At 32.4% G+C, this 20,275-nt stretch overlaps 1 protein-coding gene across 13 annotated transcripts in view; it reads right to left on the reverse strand.

The window, feature by feature from the left end:
* The window catches only part of LOC129002646 (disintegrin and metalloproteinase domain-containing protein 11), a 718,527-nt gene extending 707,098 nt beyond the window's left edge, over window positions 1-11,429 (reverse strand). For all 13 annotated transcript variants that reach the window (XM_054430614.1, XM_054430611.1, XM_054430608.1 and 10 more), the window contains exon 1: window positions 11,095-11,429. In XM_054430614.1, the coding sequence (XP_054286589.1) occupies window positions 11,095-11,173 (79 nt within the window). In that variant the 5' untranslated portion in view covers window positions 11,174-11,429. The remainder of the gene's footprint in view (window positions 1-11,094) is intronic.
* Window positions 11,430-20,275: the final 8,846 nt, after the last annotated feature.

The following is a 20,275-nucleotide window of genomic DNA, read 5'->3' on the forward strand; positions in this document are numbered from 1 at the left end:
TGTTGTTGCCTAGCAACACTAACCTGAAAATTCAACATTCCTATAGGGAATAAGCTATTACCATAAAGTCTCATTGTAAGATCTGGTCCCGGGACCAATTTACTTAAACCTTTTGATTATTGTTAGCACAATAACTCGAGGTATCGATTAAATGTTGTTCGGACATCAGACATGTAAACAATACAATGTTTGTTCATTCGAATAAGTTCACGAACCAGCATGAAATAAAAAAAAAAAATTATGAGTGTTTATTGTTTAAAAAGTATATTATAGCCTACAGAGAATAAAAATTACCTCTACACTTAATCAAATTTACAAAACTGAAATGACATAATGCTACTTACTAACAATGGTCAATTTTGACCATCTGTTTGGTTCGCAATATAAACAAATATTCTTTCTCTTTATCAAATTATATAGCGTACAGCTGAATAAAAGAACCAAAAATAAAACATTTACGCCTTTAATTTTGTCATACAAAACATTTTTTTAGGTATATCATTTTACATTGGAAAACAACAGCTAGGAAACCATAATAGTGTTTTTGGAGTATAACAGTTTTTTTTCTTTTTTTTCGCCCTCAAACCATTTTTAACCTCTTAATTCCCATTTCTCTCCTAACCGTTTTGCAGAGCTTAAAAACAACTAATTTACTATTCTGAAGTCTTATTAAACAGATACTAATTAATACAAAGAAAATTTAAAAGTCCTATGTTATCCTTATAGGATAAGCAAACAGTTGCAGTTTGCTTGTTTATAGATATATTTTGATCAAACTTGGCAAATTTACCAAGCTATGCTAAGCTATTAATATTTTAATAAAAAACAAACTTTAAAGAGGGTATATCTTATAGGTTTCAGGAAATATTTCATTAAAATCCAATCAGGCATACGGAAGTTATTACTTTTTTTAAATAGTCACCACTCTTCACTGTACACTGTAAACCTATCCTGTGGATTTATATACACATACAATTATACTACAAATATAACATATAATAACAAGCTATTAGCAGCGGCGCTAGAATGTTGAAGAGCACTACCTGTACCTGAGTGGGAGTGTAGGTGGAGGGGGGAGCTAGCGCTTGTCTAGGAGTGGGGGGCTACAGTGTTGGTGGTGGGGGGGGCACTTTGGCCGTCAAGAGTACTCCAGGGTGAACGGCTCGCCGTGGCTGCGGCTGTTTGTTGCCCACGCTAAAACGCCGTTTTGTTCCCGCGACTCGGACAAACGGGCCGCCCGGGATGTTTTATTTGCGGTATTGCGATGGGATTGCGATCCGCGAAAGCTTTACAAACCCGAAAGGTACGAATGAATACCCGGTTGAATTTTCGCCCTGGGTACGGATTTCAACTGAAAAACCAAATAAGTTGAGATTTGCTTACACATAGTTGAAGTTCGTTTCGCTTTTTTGTTTATACACTAAGGATATACCGGAAAAAGGTATACGCAAAAGTGTATGCTTTCGACAGTGCAGTTCCTTTTCAAAATAACCCGAGTAAAAACAGTGATGCGATGCATTAATATTAATCAATATAAAACTAGCAATCTAAATTTATACGAGTATTTACGTGTTTGCATTTAGAATGTTAATAGCAGTAAATAGTAGTACTAAAAATACGCTTTGAGGTCAGATTGAGTGCCATTTTTATTAGTTGCTAAATGCGTATTAGGGCACGTAAACCGATTATTGATTGGTGCAATGCTGTGAATTGTTAAATAAAATACATTATGAGTAAAGTGTTGCAATTATTTAAGCAGTCTTTTTTATCTTCCATATAGAACCAGTAAAAATAGGCACGGCTCAGTTAAAAATAAGTTTAAAATATAAAGCAATAAAATGTTATTAGTTCAGTTTCTAAGATACGTAATTTAATTACAGCTAACTGTTATATTATACTAGTTTAGGCGTGCGTACCCTAAACTTTTTCAACCACACTACATAACTTTGTTTTTTCCATTGAAGATAAAAAATAATTGATAGGCACTGAATATCTTAGAAACACTTTTCAGTAATAAAACAATAAAATGACTTTACGGCAAAATAATAACAGTAACTTTAGTTAATTAGTGATAAGGTAATAAATGCATACTGTTACTGGAATGCAGATATTTTAATATAAGAAACCAGAGTGTAACACAAAATTACTTTGTTTGCAAATCATCATAATTTAATTAATTGAATAATCCAGTAAATAATCGCTTTCTAAAAAAACAGGAGTTGTCATAAAAACAAAGTAGACTTAGATTTATTGGTCGGTCACAAAAAAATTTGCCTACTTTTTTTCCAAACAGTGTGCTATATTAAATATTCCAACACAGTCTTCATGTAGTAACTACTTGGTTAGGATTTAATCTTTGGCTATTAATACTACAACATTTAAATTTAGGTTGTATGCTTACTTATCTGGAATATGTAAATACAGGGTGATTGGTACTCAGTGTGACAAACATTTTAGGTGTAAGTACAAAGTAAATGCAGTATGATGATGCATATAAAATGTTCAAAGTCTAAAAATTAGCTTCCCAAAGAATTATTTTATGTTTTTCAAAAATAACTATGTTTTTATACTTAATACAGCTATTTCTCAATTACCTGTAAATGGATTTGAGTAGATAATGTCATTTTCGTGTTCTACATCAAGTTTTGAATAAGAATAACAAAATGACAGGGGATCAGTAGTAAAAACTCCATTGTAAATAGATTCAAAGATAAAAATTAAGATGTTTGATAAACATTTAAAAAACATTGGCCAATTGCATTTGTTCACAACCTGTATACAAGAAAGTGTCGGAATATGTTAAAAACTGCGCTATTTTATAAGCTTTCCAACCATATGCTACACCATTAAGCTTTATGTCTGCTTATGTACGCTTTAGTGGTTTGAAGACTACAAAGCATGGTGTCTTTAATATTTAAAACATAGAAAAACGGCATGTATTAAGCAAAAGTTGTATTTTTGTTTCAGCTTGAACAGTAAAACAGTAAAAAAGTTCCCTGTTTTCTGACATTCAAACCACTAAAACAAACAAAAAAATATCTAAACCTCAATAGTGTAGCATATGTTTGGAAAGCTTATAAAATGGCGCAGTTTTTAACATATTCCGACACTTTCTTGTACACAGGGTGTAAAAAATGCAAAAGACCGTTGTTTTTTTTTTTATTCTTATTAAACATCTTAACTTTTAACTTTGAATCTATTTACAATGGAGTTTTTACAGCTGATCCTCTGTCATTTTGTATTGTTCTTATTCAAAATTTAATGTAGAACACGAAAATGACATTATCTACTCGAATCCATATACAGGTAATTGAGAAATCGCTGTATTAAGTTTAAAAGCATGGTTATTTTTTAAAAACATAAAATATTTTTTTGGGAAGCTAATTTTTAGACTTGGAACATTTTATATGCATCATCACACTTCATTTACGTTGTACTTACACCAAAAATATTTTGTCACACTGAGTACCAATCACCCTTGTATAACACTTCTAGGCTGCAAATACCTGCATTTGAGCTCAAATTTGTTTTCATGGAAGAGAAACGAATACAACGGCGCTCCCTAGCAATTCAGAGGCAGGCGTGTGCTGCGGGTATTGCGTCGGATGACTACGACGGCGCGGACCATAAACTTCGATAAACCATTGACTATAAAATAGGACCAACCACTGTCGTCGATATTATGTTTTTAATTTCTGTAATATTTTGTAGTATTTGAGTTCGGTAATCTAAAACGGGATTTTTGTGTGGGTTCCATACCCACAGTTTAAATGTGTTTGAGATACTTTGCGAAATTGTATATGAGGAATAATTCATATTTTATTCGTATGTGTATTACGGAAACTTAATTCGATTTGTTCGTTCACAGGGCCTATTGAAAGTCTGACTAATCCAATATGTATTTTAAGGAAGTCTAAATAAAATGACAGTTCACACAATAATAAACCTACCACAGTAAATCTAAATTTTAAAAATATCTATGTATCTCCTCACTTAAGCTTTTGGTTTTTAAGCTGTTCAACGTTTCGTTGAATAGAACCAATATTCAAATAAAAATATTTAAAACATTTTGAACTAATTTACCTGTATGTATTTAAGTATATTAAGCAATATTGAGTGTAGTTTCTCAGTACGCTGTAAGTACACCAGCAACTATCACAGAGGCCAGTTACGACACGTTAGAAGGTAGAAGAGACACGGATCACCAGGTAACAGTTAACTGAGCAATAAAACCGGTACTTTGACTTCCCCGCAGCGTAAAACCTACGGACCTACATGCACTTTATTTTACTACTTTTTGATTCGCAGTGATTCTGCCACTGTTTAAATTACGGTTTACAGCCCAAGTTTACAGGCTTCAACGTTGCTGAGGAGATCTCATCTATTCGAGGTTCTAAATGTGTTATTTTGTTTATAGGTTGTAGATAATATAGTTTAGTTATATAATATTTTTCTTCAGATAATATAGTATTCCATTCATTGTATGCTACGTCAAAGATTTTTTATAGCAAAGCAAAGGTTTATAATTTGCCCGTGCTATTATTGATCGTAACAATACAATGCTTTTGTCGTGACGCGTTATTAGTTATACCACATTGAAAATAACAACTCTAGAATCAATCCTTCTTAGGCTTGCAAGAAGGCTTCATACTTTAAGTGAGCACTGGAGCCAGTGCTATTGTCATGTATTAGTAAATTTGAGAAAGCTTTGTAAACCAGATTTGTAAGAGTTTTCCGTTATTTTTTGTAATTTTTAGTTATTCAAACTATAACCTTGTTGACAAGATTAACCATAAGATCTCATTCTATGAGATCACTGTAAAATACTAAACATGATAGTAAAATAATCGGACGTGATTCAGATCAAATGTCACGGAGTACAAAGTTTACAGAGATCACATATTGAATATTTAAACGTCACAATATTCGTAGTGCCGAAGCTAGGGGTTAAGCAAAGCTCCAACCCGATAGAATATTTATCTAGACTGATTCATTATTCATCTTGAGTTGAGTTCACATTTTATAGTCAAACAAGCATCTGTTCGTCAAAATTAAAATATATTTGTGTGCGCGCGTGTGTGTTTCTTTAGAGGTTGGCAGCCTCTTTAACCCTGCACTTGCTCGTCAACGTATGCTACAGACCTGCGCGTGGAACGTTTCAAAGCAAGGTATACCGGCACAGTCTTGGGTAAACTGTACTGATTGACATTGCTGCCTTGGCCCCAAGTCCATGGCACTACCAACTAGGCCAACGATTCTTCTGTGATTCTGATTCTGAATGTGATATAAAAGACACACAACTTGGGATAAAAAGCTCCGTGATGTAAGGATAGGGAACGTATTAATCTAGAGGATTGCTCAAATATGTTTTATCCCGTAACAAAACACCATTACATCTAAGAAACTCAAATCCCTTTGTGTGATCACCAGATATTTTTCTTTCCAAATTTTAGTACTCAAGAGTAATACTACAGCAGCAAAATGGGTAACACAACCTGCACACCGTTGTAAATAATAATAATAATCGGTTAGACTGATGCTTCGAGGTGTTGAGATTGCCTCGGCAAAAACCTCAAACAAACAAACCCAACACATTATTAATATCGATACTATACATACCATCAAAACTGCGGTCACTTGTGTACAGAAATAGATAAATCTGACGCACAAAAACTGTAAAATTCAGAACAACAAAACTCATTTCAAAAGGTTGAAAAGACATACGTTTCATATTTCTATGTAATTTCGGTTGAAATATTAAAAATTAACATTTGAAAAAATTCTGGAAATGTAACAGTTAGTTTTCACATTTAATACGTGATATTTGTTTGCTATTGCTATTGGATGGTTCATGATATTGTGTTTGTCTCAATCATATACCAATTGGGCAGTTTTCCAGATATTTCAACAAGGTTTGTACCTTGTTAATACTTTTAAAAATATATTTCTCAGATATTTTATTCGATAGATATTCACAGTTTACAGTACAGTTTTCAGAAAGGAACCTTCTAAATGTAGTCGCTTCTTTGGACGCTCTTGGTCTCTTTTCTGGCATTCAATGTCTTCCAAGAAACCGATAAAGTTAATATTGCTTGTTTGCTATGTATAACGCGAATTTCCTTCGTATTCAATTTTCTGAGAATAAACCCTTACTTGTGAATCAGACTCAGACATTGTAAGAATACGAAATAGCAACTTTGGCTATTAGATAGAGAAGTCACTAAAGCTCTATTTAAGGAAACGTATAAAAACTATGGTTGAAACTAGCCTAAAATATTAACAAGTACAGCAGGTTAAAAGCTCTATGAATTCATAATTTATTATTTAATAAATTATTTAAACAAAGGAAATATCTCTTCGCCAAATGCTATGGTTCGTTCGATCACTAATAGGTGATAAATATGATTGCTTCCGTGTGGTTCGGTAAATAATAAAGTTATAAACTTTAATAGAAGTTGTATAACAGGTCACATGGTGATGTTGTAATATGCCAATCAATCTTTTTAGTGAAAATATCAAACTCATGAGTTTTCGGTGAATGAGTTTGACGGATCCCTACTGATCATGAATGTAACAGTTCCATTTGCAGTTCGCCACACTAAATAACCAATATTTTCTACTCAAAAATTTAATATACCATAAAAACTATTGATATTGACTATTAGCCATGGCACAGTTAACAGTTATTTGATTTGACTACGTTTGAGGAATTAGAAGTAATTTTGAACACTAATTGCGGTGTTTTAAAGCTTTGAATACTCGCTAATTCATGTATTGAGTGCTTTTAAGGGAAATTAAAAGCTTTTGTTTTAAGGCATTAATTAAAGCACTTTGTACTTAGCATCGCATTACTTTTTAATTACTTGATTAAAAAACTGAACAAAATTATTCTAGTAATTTTGGTTTGATGCAATGTAATTATATGTACTTCTCAAAATGACTTGATTGAATTGAATATTCGTTTTTAATCTCTAGAGATTTTATGGTGTCTGTTCTTTTTACAATTTTAAATAAAGTACGAACTTTAATTAAATCTGTGTTATTAATTTTAATTATATCAACATTGGCCTACACCGAGTAAGGATGTTGATAGAAGTATTATAACGAAGCTAAACTTTTGCATCAACGCCAGCGGCATTTTGTAAGAGGGGACATTAAGCGCGTTTACAGGAAAGTGGTCCACACCACTCAAACTTTTGATTAAAAATAAATTGGATACGAAAACGTATTGGTTTTTAAAAGTTTAATGTTATTTTCAGCTACACAAATATTCTCCATGTATTGGAAGTCTAGTCTTTGCAAATTTCTTCATGAGAAATTGTTAAAATATTTTGTTCATTTATTGTATATGCTTTGCTCTTTCTTGTGCTACCCAACACTGTGTTACCCAAAACGCTCTTGTTACTTGAAACTGTATCAATGTGAACGATTGTCATTCAAAATAAGTCAGACCCTGATCATCAAAATCCACAGTATCAGGAGTTAATCAGCCTTGGATACACTTAAAATTAAAAACTATGAATTTATAGCACATAAATTGAACTACCTATACAAGGAAATCAATGAAAATTAACACATTTACCATCTACTCAGAGCATTTTAACATGTTTAAACATTTTAATAATCAAAAGGTTAAAAACGTAATAGTTTACCCTAGGTATCTGTTAGTTTTTAATACAATGAAACAAAGCGCATAATAAGAACTTATACATTATACCAACTAACTTCGGACTTCCTTACGCCTTGGTGTTTTAATTGCTCTTCAAGAATTCCCTAACACTGGATGGGATGGTTCATGAAGAAATTAGTTTGTGTCCTAAATCTAACGGTCCGGCTGAAAAATGGATCAAACTGTGAAGAGCCTTTCACGCGCTAACGCATGTATTTATGGTGAGTAATCCAAATACTTAAGAGTTTATGATACCTCAGCATTCTGCAACAGGTAAAAATTAAGTGAATTATATTTTTCGTAGATTTTAATTGTATAAAGGAGCTATAAATACAAATCCGCAAATGAAACTTTACTAAAGAGCTACTTTTCTGGATAGACATTGCTCTGAAAAATCAATATTAGATCTGCAGAAACACTTAAAAACAAATTGGGACAAATTTCTACCATGTATAAGTTTAAGATGGGGATTTATTAAATCTACCAGTAGGCTGCATAATTAAATATAAGTATATAAGTAGTTATATAAGTGTATTGCATATTAGTATATGCAAAATTAAAGGAAAAATATTGTTCTATAAAATCATATCAAAACTCGCATGACACCTGATGGGGTAAGAGGGAAGTAACTCAGGGCAGTTGTATAAAGAGCATTTTATCCTGGTGTCAAAACAAAAAATAATTCTAAACTCTTTGACATCGAACTAAAAATGTAATCGGATAACGCAAACAAACAATTCGATTTCAAAAGTGAAATAAACAAACAAAGTTGTCGCTAAAACCATACAATCGACGCGTTGTGCTGGGTCGCGGTCGCCACGCGGGCCGTCCCAGCCCCGCGACGCCAAAGTGAGGATTTACAGTTTAACATGCATCCCGGCCGTAAACATCTCGATACTTTAAACCCTCAATCATCCAGGGAAATATCGGCGAATATATCACGTGTATTGGCACACTTTATTTTATTGTTTTCAATAACCGTGTTCCAATTTTATTACGCTGGATTTGCTACCAGGCAATCAATGTTGAGGTGAATAAAAATGCGTACAGTTTTTCGAAGGTTTATAGCTATGATTCGGCATTGTCCTTTTATGTGAATGTGGCAGAAACTAGTAAGAAATAATTCGATAGATATCAGATCTACAATATTCAGATCACCCAACCTACCGATAATTAAGAACAAAATACTATCTGTAAAAGATTATCGATTAGTAATGTTTATTTGCAAATGTTCTATTATTCAACACGTAAGAACCCCCTTTTTTCTTGAACTTGTCCAAAAGTCTTTTGCTTAATGTTAGGCCTGTACAAATGTGAAAACCCCTCAACGATTTTTGTTTCGTTTTGCTCGGTTCAAACTTACTTATTTGTCTGTATCCGCATTGTAATCGTTCGTACATTAGCCAACATAATGCAAATGGAAAATTAAATTAAAGCATAGAATACGCAAAAAAAATTAAATGGCTGAAATAGCCACTTGATAAAAAAATATCACAACGATGAGTTCCGATCCATACAAAATTAAAACTTCGACTATTAAAACAACTATTCGAAATTCCAATATTCCCTAGGATACTTAAACCTGACGGAATAAGCCCAATCACATCTAAGGGACTACCGTCGGGCGCCAGAATGGATCTAAAACTGCTTTTAAAAGGAGTTGAACCTATGTGTTTAACCGTTTATTGGCATTTAGGTAATGGCTAATATACCAAAGGGGTTTCACTGCTAATTTAATTAAAGGACTTTTAGTTCCAGATATTTGAAATTTATAATATATTTAATTATTTTGTTTTCTTTAAAAGTAAATTTAAACTGTACGTGTATCATTTATTTTGTTTTTGTAGGTTGACCATTATAGTTGGCAAATTATTGTATTTCGTTTTATAAGGGGGATCGGATTTTAATTGAATTAAATTCACTAAGCAAGTTCACAGTTTGTGTAGGTATACAAAATTATTAAAGTAATAATTCGAATAGTTTGTCGTTGCCAAAATAGGTTTTACTAAGTGATAGGCTATTTAGTTATAATTATGAATTAAACTGTATAAAAGAATATTTTTATATTCTGATTCAGATACTCTTTCGAATCTCAATTATAAGTTGATATCATAATATTTAATGTAAAAGGCAAAAATATTTTAACTTGCACTCACAACTTTGTCATAGGATTCATACTTTTCTATATTGTTTACCCAATACAAATACATTTAAATTAAATAGTATACATTTCGGATTTCATATTGCTATTAACTTCCATTTTTATTAATTGTTAAAATATTGTTGATTCTGTTGCTTAAAACTATTTTTATTTGTAACTCATGTTCAATAAAGGCAATATTGTATTTAAATATTGTCTCTACGAAGTAAATTTTCTTTAAAATAAACCATATAGCATCAATTGAGAGTTATAAGTCTTGAATGGAAAGTAGTTTAACACATTTCAGAACAGCTCGCCTCTCCGAAATACGTCTCTCTGTTACAAACAGCGCAAAGGCATAAATTATGTAAAACGCTTGTGAAAATTTAAGGGCTGTTTTTACGAATGTTCACAGCACTTTCTTCATTTTATTTAGCTTGAAACTTGTTTAAAATACGACTTAGAAATGAATAAAGACTACCTTATAATTGTTACTTTTTCATGTATTTTTAAAACATTGTTATTATTGCAGCAATTTCTGTCTTGATGCCATGAATTTAGTTGTAAATGTTTCTTTTGATTATAAGCCATTTTTAATTAAGTTACCTTTTATAGGTAGAAATCTGCAAACGCTGGTGGGTGTGAATTTTTGTTTATTTTACAGACTTTGCTGTATGAGTAATATTAACAAGTAACTATTCCTAAATAACTGATTTATAACTATGGATGAAAATGTATTTCGTAGTTTTACGAATATTTTATACAATAACTATTCATAATTTTACTAAGCTCCATCTACTGTATCGAAACGTTGAATTAAAAACTATTATTGGCAATATTGAAAACTTAAAATATCGTTAAGTACTATGTAAATATCTATAATATTTTAAACATCTAACGATACATTTTCGGATTTAAACATTTTTCGTTTATTATCACCCTTTTTATACAAAAACGTTTATTATTGGAATAGTATTTTAATATGTACTTAATTTTCAATATACAGATGAATTATACAGGGTATCAAATAACAAATATCTCTACTGATATTCATTTGTTAAATTTAATACATCCAACGTATGTATACGTTTCAATTCCAACACATACGGAACCTTACCACGCAACACCACAAGCCACGTTACCAGCTGTAACAGACCTCCATTGTAGCAACACGAGAACACGTAGGTTATGGTGCGAACACTTGATGTAATGTATTATACAAATGGCTAATCTACTCGACACGTGATCGACCTGTTGTGGAGGCTGGACCACATCACGTTCCTACCTCTCTTAGCAGCCGCGGCGACCACCTCCGGGACACTCCTGAAGAGCAGCAACAGTCCCCAGAGTACACAAGACACCATGGTTCACGAAACAGCATACCGGCCGACCATGTTGAAGAAACCGCTAACGTCTCGCGGCTGGGGCCATCTCGCGCCTTCAATAGTGGCGTCGACCACCCCACTGCCAACACCGGGGTCGCGGAACCCCCATAGGATACTTGGACGAAGCGAGGATGTCCCGAGTAGAATGACACGATGGCCCGGGCTAGCTGAGGACACATGCGCAGGCGATCGATGTGCAGGAGTCACAACGCCCTCCGCTAGGCAGCAGCACTGCTCGGCCAACCCCGCCCGTCAGGGAAAAGAATCCTTCCCGCCCACTGATCTCTACGAATCTTTCACGGCAATCGATGGATTCAATTATACAGGAAAAACTTGTAAATTGTCTCGCCAACTGTGATTTTTGGTAAGTGTATTAGAGTAAGAGATTATTTTACACGTTTGAATGTATTGTTAAAAATATTAATTAGTTGTGATAACGGGATGACATTGGATAGGGAAAACACGAAATTAAATATATAAATCCACTTTTTAGTTTTGTTTCATTGAAAGGCAATCATAAGTAAGCGTATGTAAATGCTTTGTTTGGGTACCTATGCGGTAGGTTGGTAATTACATCGCAAAATTATTTAATATGAGTTAGTGCGAAATAAATAACATAAAGTTTGAAAAACATCCTTCCCGCCCACCGACCTCTGGAAATATTTTACGGCAAATTATAGTTTTTAATTTCACCGGGCACATTGTAAATTAAGTGATTGCGATTAATAGTGTAACAATTTTCATTTTTAATTATTTACTATGAACAGGTTGACGTTGGATAGCACAGCAAAAAGAGAAAAACACAAAATTAAATATAATAATAAAATTATTTTTTTACGAACCCCCATAAAGTCTATGTATTTATTCAGTTTAATTATATAAATTAATGCGTGAGTAGATCTCAAGCGTATTGAATACTGTACAAGAACTAGAATTAAACGTTTACTCCAGTATCCAAGGGTATTAGTAATAATTGTAAACAATGCTGTATTTAATTGAAGGTGTTCTAAATAAAGTATTAAACATATAGAGTATGGGTAGTGAAGATAGCATATAAATTTACTCTAATTCTGACAGATGGTCTACCATACATTTTCAATTGTTTTCATGAAGAGATCCCTAATAACGTCCGCATTAGGAGTAGTTAAGGTATTTCTATCAATGTTACTCCTTATTTAATTCAAAGGAGAATTGTTATTTAGGTACATATGTATCAAACTTTACATTCAAAACAATAAACGTTTCACTGATGGAGTGGATATCATCACTACCAAGTACTTATCGAATTGTTTGCTTTCCATTTTCAGCACGCAGTTTAATAACCAATGTGAACCGTGGTTTTTGAATATTGGTCGAATTTCCTGGTTCGGTTGTGCCACAGAAAACATACTACTAGTAATATGTTTTCTGTGGTTGTGCTCTCAATGACTGGACGTCGGGAACCATGTCAGGTAGCCCTATTCATGGTCTACAACTGAAACTGCAATGCTGATTTTAAACTTTACTATCAGTTCACTACAAACTAGGCGTGTGTTTTAACGCTACCTACAAAAATAATCTATACAACATTTCTCTAGGCCTAATACATTTTTTTTTGTTTGAGTCCAGCACCATTGAATTTGTCCAGTGCGAGTGTAATAACGTGTCCTACATAAAAATGCTGTGCCTGTTGTTTTAAGTTAGTTGCAAGCTATTTGATTGTGGACTTAACAATTTTTGTATTTTAATGTTAAGCTGTAATAACAGAGAACATGCTATTTGTTTATAATCGTACAGCTTTATTTGGTTATACAAGCTAAGTAAGCTAAATAACATGAACGGAAAAGGTACTGTAAATGGCAATAACATCATTTACTAAGCCGGGCGAAATTGATCTGGAGTTTTAAAACTGTGTTCAGTTAATCAATAACGGTAATATACCTATGAGAGTACGTTTAACCTATGCCGGATCCTACTTTCGATTTTTTCATTCTCTATATAGACAGATGTATGTAGTTTTATCGTGCTGAAACTAGTTTTCATACTCATTTATGAATAAATTTATCATCGGTTTAGTCCTACGTCATGTTTCAATTACTTCTACACCAATATTGCTTAGAAAATAACACAAGATCCTGATTAACCTACTTCAAGTTTGTAGAATTAATACATAAGTAGGCCTACTACCCTAAATTTCAACTACCTATTTGGATACCGGTACCTAAATAATTTTCAGAAATTATTCAACGAGGTGAAATTGTAAACTGTGAATGGGGGTGAAATGAGTTTTATCCAAACGTTAGGCCTATATTCTATCAATGCATGAATCATGATATCAAAAACAGTGAGTTAAATTTGTTTAGTTTACTTCATTACTTACCTTAGATATACATGCTGAAAATATTGCACTAGAAAATAAATCGTCGCAGTAAAGTATACTAGTCACATATTTGTCGCAGTAACATATTTGTATCACATAAAACCACATGAAACAACCGCACAATGAAGAATTCGCTTTCACTAACCGTCACAACAATATAACTGATCAGGGACTATGTTTACATAAGTTTTGCGTGTCGCTACAAGATAACCAGCCGGGCCAAAAGAGACAGAAAACATCAGCTGTTTTCAATGTTTTATAATCAGCTGATTCGTTTATTGGTTTGCCTTCTTTATTCGGCAGTATACTTGTATACTATAATGATTTTAACTGCATGTAGTTTAGTTTGAACCGAAACGTTTTTCTTGCAGTGAAAATAAGCTTTTTATTAAAATGTTAACATGAAATATTTTACATCAATGTTTAAAACGCACAATTAAATTTCTGTGTCGAATCCTTACAATGATTTGCACAATCTAATGTTGTTCATTACTTCCTGCAAAACACGTCGATACATTATGGATATTTATTCTTGTCATTAATATATTGTGTACTTGTATTTTTGCAATAATTGTATATTTTATAAATATTTTTTATCAAGGGATGTTTTTGGAAGATCTTAAATATTAATCTATGGTATTTATGACAACAACTAATTTGCAACCAAAAGGTGAGTGAGCGTAGCGAACGAACTTCAACCTAAAGGTGAGTGAGCGTAGAGAACGAACTTCAACCAGGACGTGATTGAGCCATGCAAACGAGCTCATCTTGAAAATGAACGAATATGAATATGAATATGAATAAATTTGATATAAAACAACATTAGGACAGGACGGAGTCTGTCGGGCCAGCTAGTATGTAATAACTAACACAATGCAATTCACCTAAACGCCTAAACAAATACAATTGTAAGAACCTTAAAGTTGTCTTATCATTTTGGTCGGTAATTCAAATTATATATATGTTTTGATTATTCAAAGAATTAAGGACACGACTGTCAGATAAATTCACATTAGGTTGTGTACGAAAGTTACATCTTACATTCGTTTTACTACTTTCCTTCTTCTTTCAAAGAATCGTAAACGCCTGAACTGCGAACAAAGGAGGTCCTTGAAAAAGGTCCTACGCTCTATATATATGTTTCATAAGAGGATGTTGGTTTGTTTGCAGGTTTGTATATTTGGCAGAGATAATCTCAGACACCGCTGGAACGATGGCCACGAAACTTGGTACATACGTGTAAAATTTCATGGAATAGGTCTATACACCATCAATTTCGTGATCCGTCCAAACGGCGCCGCCCCAGTGACTTTGGAGTTTCCCCATGTTAACCTTATTAGTACTTATATTTAAAAGGAACAAAAGAATCTTAACAGCTATTTCAACTAAACAATTTGATTCTGTGATGATCAAGAATTAAAAGTTAATAGGTTTACCAACAGGGTGCGGCACTATTAATTGTTTAAATTTATGACAACAGCTAATTTGTACGAAGCAGAAGCAAAAGGTTGGGATACATGGAAGGGATGGATGTTTTACAGTTATGTTTATGTATCCAGTTTAACACTAATAGTAAATTAATAAAAGTATATCTACATACAGCAGATATAGGGAACACTGAACTGAACCACGCATCCAACATCAAAAATACATATGATTTTACAATATGTTTAAAATCTACTTGCATTATCCAAAGCCAATGTTAAAAGAAAAGATAAATAGCTATCTCTATGTAAAAAACGCTCAGTTAATATTGTACTTGATTTAAATTTAAAAATTTGAAATGTATTAACAAAGTTACTGATTTGTAAAGTGTTATGAACGTACTATTAAAATACATGCACATCTATAATATTAAAACAAAAGTGTGTTTTTTTATTTCACGATTCTGAATCAACCACTCGACGGATTTTCACGATTTTTGTGTTGAAAGAAAGATAATCTTGAAAACTAGGGAATGTCGAAGCCATAATTTTAGTTTAGGGTCCCAGTTTTTTAGAAATTAAGTTTTAATTTTTAAAAAGTCTAGCAGCCGACGCTAAGATTCTAAACTAGCTTTTGGCATAAAATAATTTGCTTAACATAACAGCTGTAAACATTCAGCTTTTGTGTCACAAATTCAGCATTTGGATAAAAATGTAAAGACATACTTAGGGTTGACTTATTTATAATATGTGTAATGCTAATCACTGATACGTTCAATTCTAATGTAAGAAGATGACAGATTAATTAAATATACATAGTAAAATACTAGGATGTTAAAATGATTTTTTAAAGCAATCTTTGTATTCTTTGATTTGTTTTAGAGCAATATTATTTGTTTTAACTAACAGCTGGTTAAATATAAACTATGGAACTATGACGTTATTTTATTTACTCTTATTTTGTCATTGATTATAGGAAATAAGTAAGATTAGTAGAGATAATTAGACCACAGTTTAAAATAGTTTAGACCAAAATTAATTAAACCACAGTACAAATCGAGGCTTTATAATCTTAAGGAACACGAATCTTAATAAAAAAGGATAAATGCAAATTATTTTACTGCTCCACTTTTAAAGGAAAGATTAGAAAAATAACAATGTTTACATGTTTTAATTCTTCATGGTAGCTTTTTGTTTTCAATTATGTTTGTCTGCTTTAACTTTGTTTGGATTAGGCCCGGAAATATTGATGTCATAAAAAGAAGATCAAGCATAATCAGGAATCACGATTTTAAATTACCACCACAACCTCAGCCGGGTTTTGTACAAAGATAAAAAGATGGATGCCATAGATTGAACACAACGTCCACATTGACCTAGGATACTGCAATTAGACAAACCATCCTTTTATGAAATCGTGTTCAGTTGTGGTTACGTTTTGGGGTGCCTATATCAGCGCCCCCAAACGTGAAAATATCACTTTTATTTCAACTATGAATATATTGTAGTTTAAATTAACTAATATGGGAAATTACGATGTAGATTTATTCAATGAGGGTGGGTAATTATCAAGGATAGAACTGATAACGGTATGGATAATAAACATTGACAACTACGTCATTAGCTTTACTAGCGTGTTTACTTTTTATATTCCTGCTACTATGTGACCAGTTCTTTTTTCAAATGAATGTTATTTGAACCAAACAGCTGTTTCAAAACAAACTGTTATTGTTTTTACTTTTCTTTGTTTAAACTTATTTATTTAGCAATTATTGCAGTGAAATTGATATAAAGGATAGGTGTGACGATTAGTTTTAATGTCAGGACACCAAAGTTAAATTATGTGTACTGTGAATTTTATTGGATATTATCATTTTATTTTGGGTCGTTTCTATTCAGACCTACTGGAAATTGTGTATAGTAGTTGTATTGTGGTGATAATAATTATGGAAGAGGCAGGTATGCTATGGAAGGAAGGTGGTATCGTTGACTAGGTCTATACACTTCTCAATTGACTATTACTCTCTCTACTGTAGGCTACTTATAATCAGTGTGCGTCTGTGCGAATCGGCTGCAAATCTCACTTCAACGCTTTTCACATCGTAGAAATTGCAGAATTGCGGTTTTATTGTAAAATTATCGGATTTAAAATGCATATCGTATAGGCCTATGATGGAATACAAACTTATTTGGTCACACAACATTTGTTTACAAGATGATTTGTCACATTAAAACTGCAAGAAACTTTGTCTTTGTGTAAACTAGCTGATCTGAATTGTACACGGTTTTAACTGACTACTGAATTCCCGTACGTAGGACGGGCTAACAGCTCGTTGTAAATTATATCTATTTATTTTAACACCATAGATGTTTGTAATGAAATATCTTTTTAAAAGTAACAATAAAAAGTGTCAACTAATTAATATTTACTAACAGCTGACTATTTAGAATTTAGACCACTAACAATGTATGTAGAGTTAATTTTAAAATGTATTATGTTTTACGTTTTACAAATTCAGCTTATTCAACGTAGTGCATATTTTTTTTATTTTGAAATAGTTAATCTACTCAAAATCTACATTGAATTTTAATTCTGCAGCATAACTGAAATAAATCACCATTGTCCCTAGGTTTGCCTAGTCAAGCAAACGAGTAATTTGAATTTAATTACGTCGTTTAGTTAAATCCCTACATTTTTGTTGAATTCACTGGTAATTATGCAGTATATTTAATTAAATTGGTAATTAACTCTATTAAGGAAATAAGTGAATAAAGCGCTGCTGTATACGACTTTCTAGTTTGTGTACGACAGCTAATTAGTTGCAGAAAATTATTTTTGTAATTACCACACGTCTAAAATGTTGTTCCATTAAGGAACGATAAATTTTGTAACGTAATTCAGTAACAAAAACAATTAAGAATAAAATATGCCTTTTGCTTTTGAAAATTTTAGATATATCAGGTAAGAACTTTTTTCACAGCATGAAAAAAATTAACTTTTCCGAAATTTGTATTGAAAATTTTGTATCAGAAACGTACCTCTTGATTATGAAATTCACAAAGTTGACCATTTTTATTCTTACATAAAACATCGATTCTATTAGTCTCGATAACTGTACAACTTTTAGACAAAATATTCTACGAGTAAAGAAAGGTAATCGACGTACTTACATTGTCATACGTAACACACATGGATTCAAAAGGATTATAAGCCAACAGAAAGTGTTTAATCTGTTATAAGATTCGATGTTTTGAGAAGGACCAACTTTTAGAATATTCTTTAATTATATTGTGAAACTATAATTATTATCTAAACAAACTTTAAGTAGGCCAAAGTGTTTTGTTTTTGGTCAATGATGAATGATGAAACAAATTAATGTTTACTGCATGAACTATTTGACCATACTGCAACTTACTTTTAAAAGAAGCTATAGGTAGCTAACTCAACTAAGTAGCTTATGAGATTGTTCTCAAATGGCAAAGTTGCCGTTACAATTTCGAAAAGGGCTGACGGTTCAAGGTATAACCATAGACACATAGAATAAATATAGGCTGTCAAAGGAAGGTTCCGGTGCGGTCTAAACCAATTTAATTATTTTTTAACATCACGCAAAAAAAAACATGTTCAACTACGAGCAGATGTTAGCTAGGTGAGAAGATAGCATGATAGTTTCCCCAGTGTATCGTAAAAAGCATAAGCAATATACAAAATATACGAATATATCTTGTTGAAATTTAACACTTTCTCTGAAAATTTCAGAACCTTACTCTGAGTAGATAACTAATAAATATAGACTAGTGCACATGTTGTTCGAATTCGAGCAATTTCAAAGTATTCCAGGCGTTATTTCAAAACTAATAACAGTAATTATTTCCGATTACTTAAAAGAATCGACTCAAAAATAAGACTTTATTTGGAATAAATTATTTACTCTATAAATTAGAGAAAAATGTCCATTCATTTACATCTTGATAAAACCCTAACGAGCAAGGCAGCGGATCGTAACCACTATAAAGAGAAAGGAAAACGAGCGCTGAAACAAAGAATAAAAGAGTCTGATATTAAGCTACGTCGTATTTACATTTATTACTTGTTTTGCCTCATTGGCTCATTTCATCCAATTAATTTGTTTTGAGAGCAAAGTAATTGTTGCGAGTATTCCTCAGGGGTCATTATATTCACTGTAATGGATACGTAAAATATTATAAAAAAGTGACACATATTTCGCTTCAGAGTTTTGGCCATAGCCAGGGATTGATAATAACCTCAATACTGTTTAAGATTATTTTCAAAGGGTTTAAAATCGTAAGAATATCCATAATAATCCAAGGTTTTTATAAAAAAAGGAAAAAAACTAACCCCCCCCCCTCACCGACCAACATCATCAGGAGGGAATATATTCCATTCCCCAATTGTCAAGTTATTGTGTTTCTTCTTTTATTGTAAATGACTGAAATGCTCGAATATTAGTAGGATTACTGTTTTAATGTTTTAAAAACGAATCGTTTCTACAATAAAAGCATAAGTATCAAAGTGGTTATGATTATCTCATTTGTATCTGACTGAGTGTAGTTGGTTCGATTCCGACCAAAATAGTTACTGGACCCAGGTGCCGTTTTGGCATTAGGCTATCAATTATTGATTAAATCAAACAAAATGCCACTGTTGAGTGGTAATGGGGAATACCATGACCAGGGATTTTACCGTCCCCTTACAAAACTTAACTAATGACAATGGTGTGGGTAAACACAACAAAATATAATTTGAATATACCTAAACTTCTATTAGTGCTTCTTCTACAATGACAATTGGATGTCATTTCAGTAATTTGATTTAAAAGTACACCTATATCCCATAGCTACATGGATATAATATAACCATGAAGATTATTGTATATCAGAACCCTTCTTCAAGATTTAATCTTGTATTTCCTTGCCACACTTTCCTTGTTATCTACAGCTCCAGGTTATGTTGTTTTATCATCTTGTGTTCCTCCCCGCGTCTGTTTACAGCAAACATAACCATGCAATTTATGGAACTGCTTATATCTATTACCAAGCATATGGTGCCAGTTATCACCCATATTGGATTTAAATATCATTTGCTAAAGAGAATGTCAGTTTTTAAAATGTTATACAGACTCGATTTACAGAAAACATGAACATTTACGTTACAGATCTAAATATCTATACACCTATTGAAGTTTTCGCTGTTTTGCCTGGGTTTTGTTGACGACCTAATATCTTATAAGAATCGTAAAAGGTAAGTGTGGTTTATTAAAGAACACCCGCTTATTG

The sequence above is a fragment of the Macrosteles quadrilineatus genome, unplaced genomic scaffold (genome assembly GCF_028750875.1).
Source record: "Macrosteles quadrilineatus isolate MER2022 unplaced genomic scaffold, UCM_ALF_1.0 Scaffold_9__3_contigs__length_116548681, whole genome shotgun sequence".
NCBI lineage: Eukaryota > Metazoa > Arthropoda > Insecta > Hemiptera > Cicadellidae > Macrosteles > Macrosteles quadrilineatus.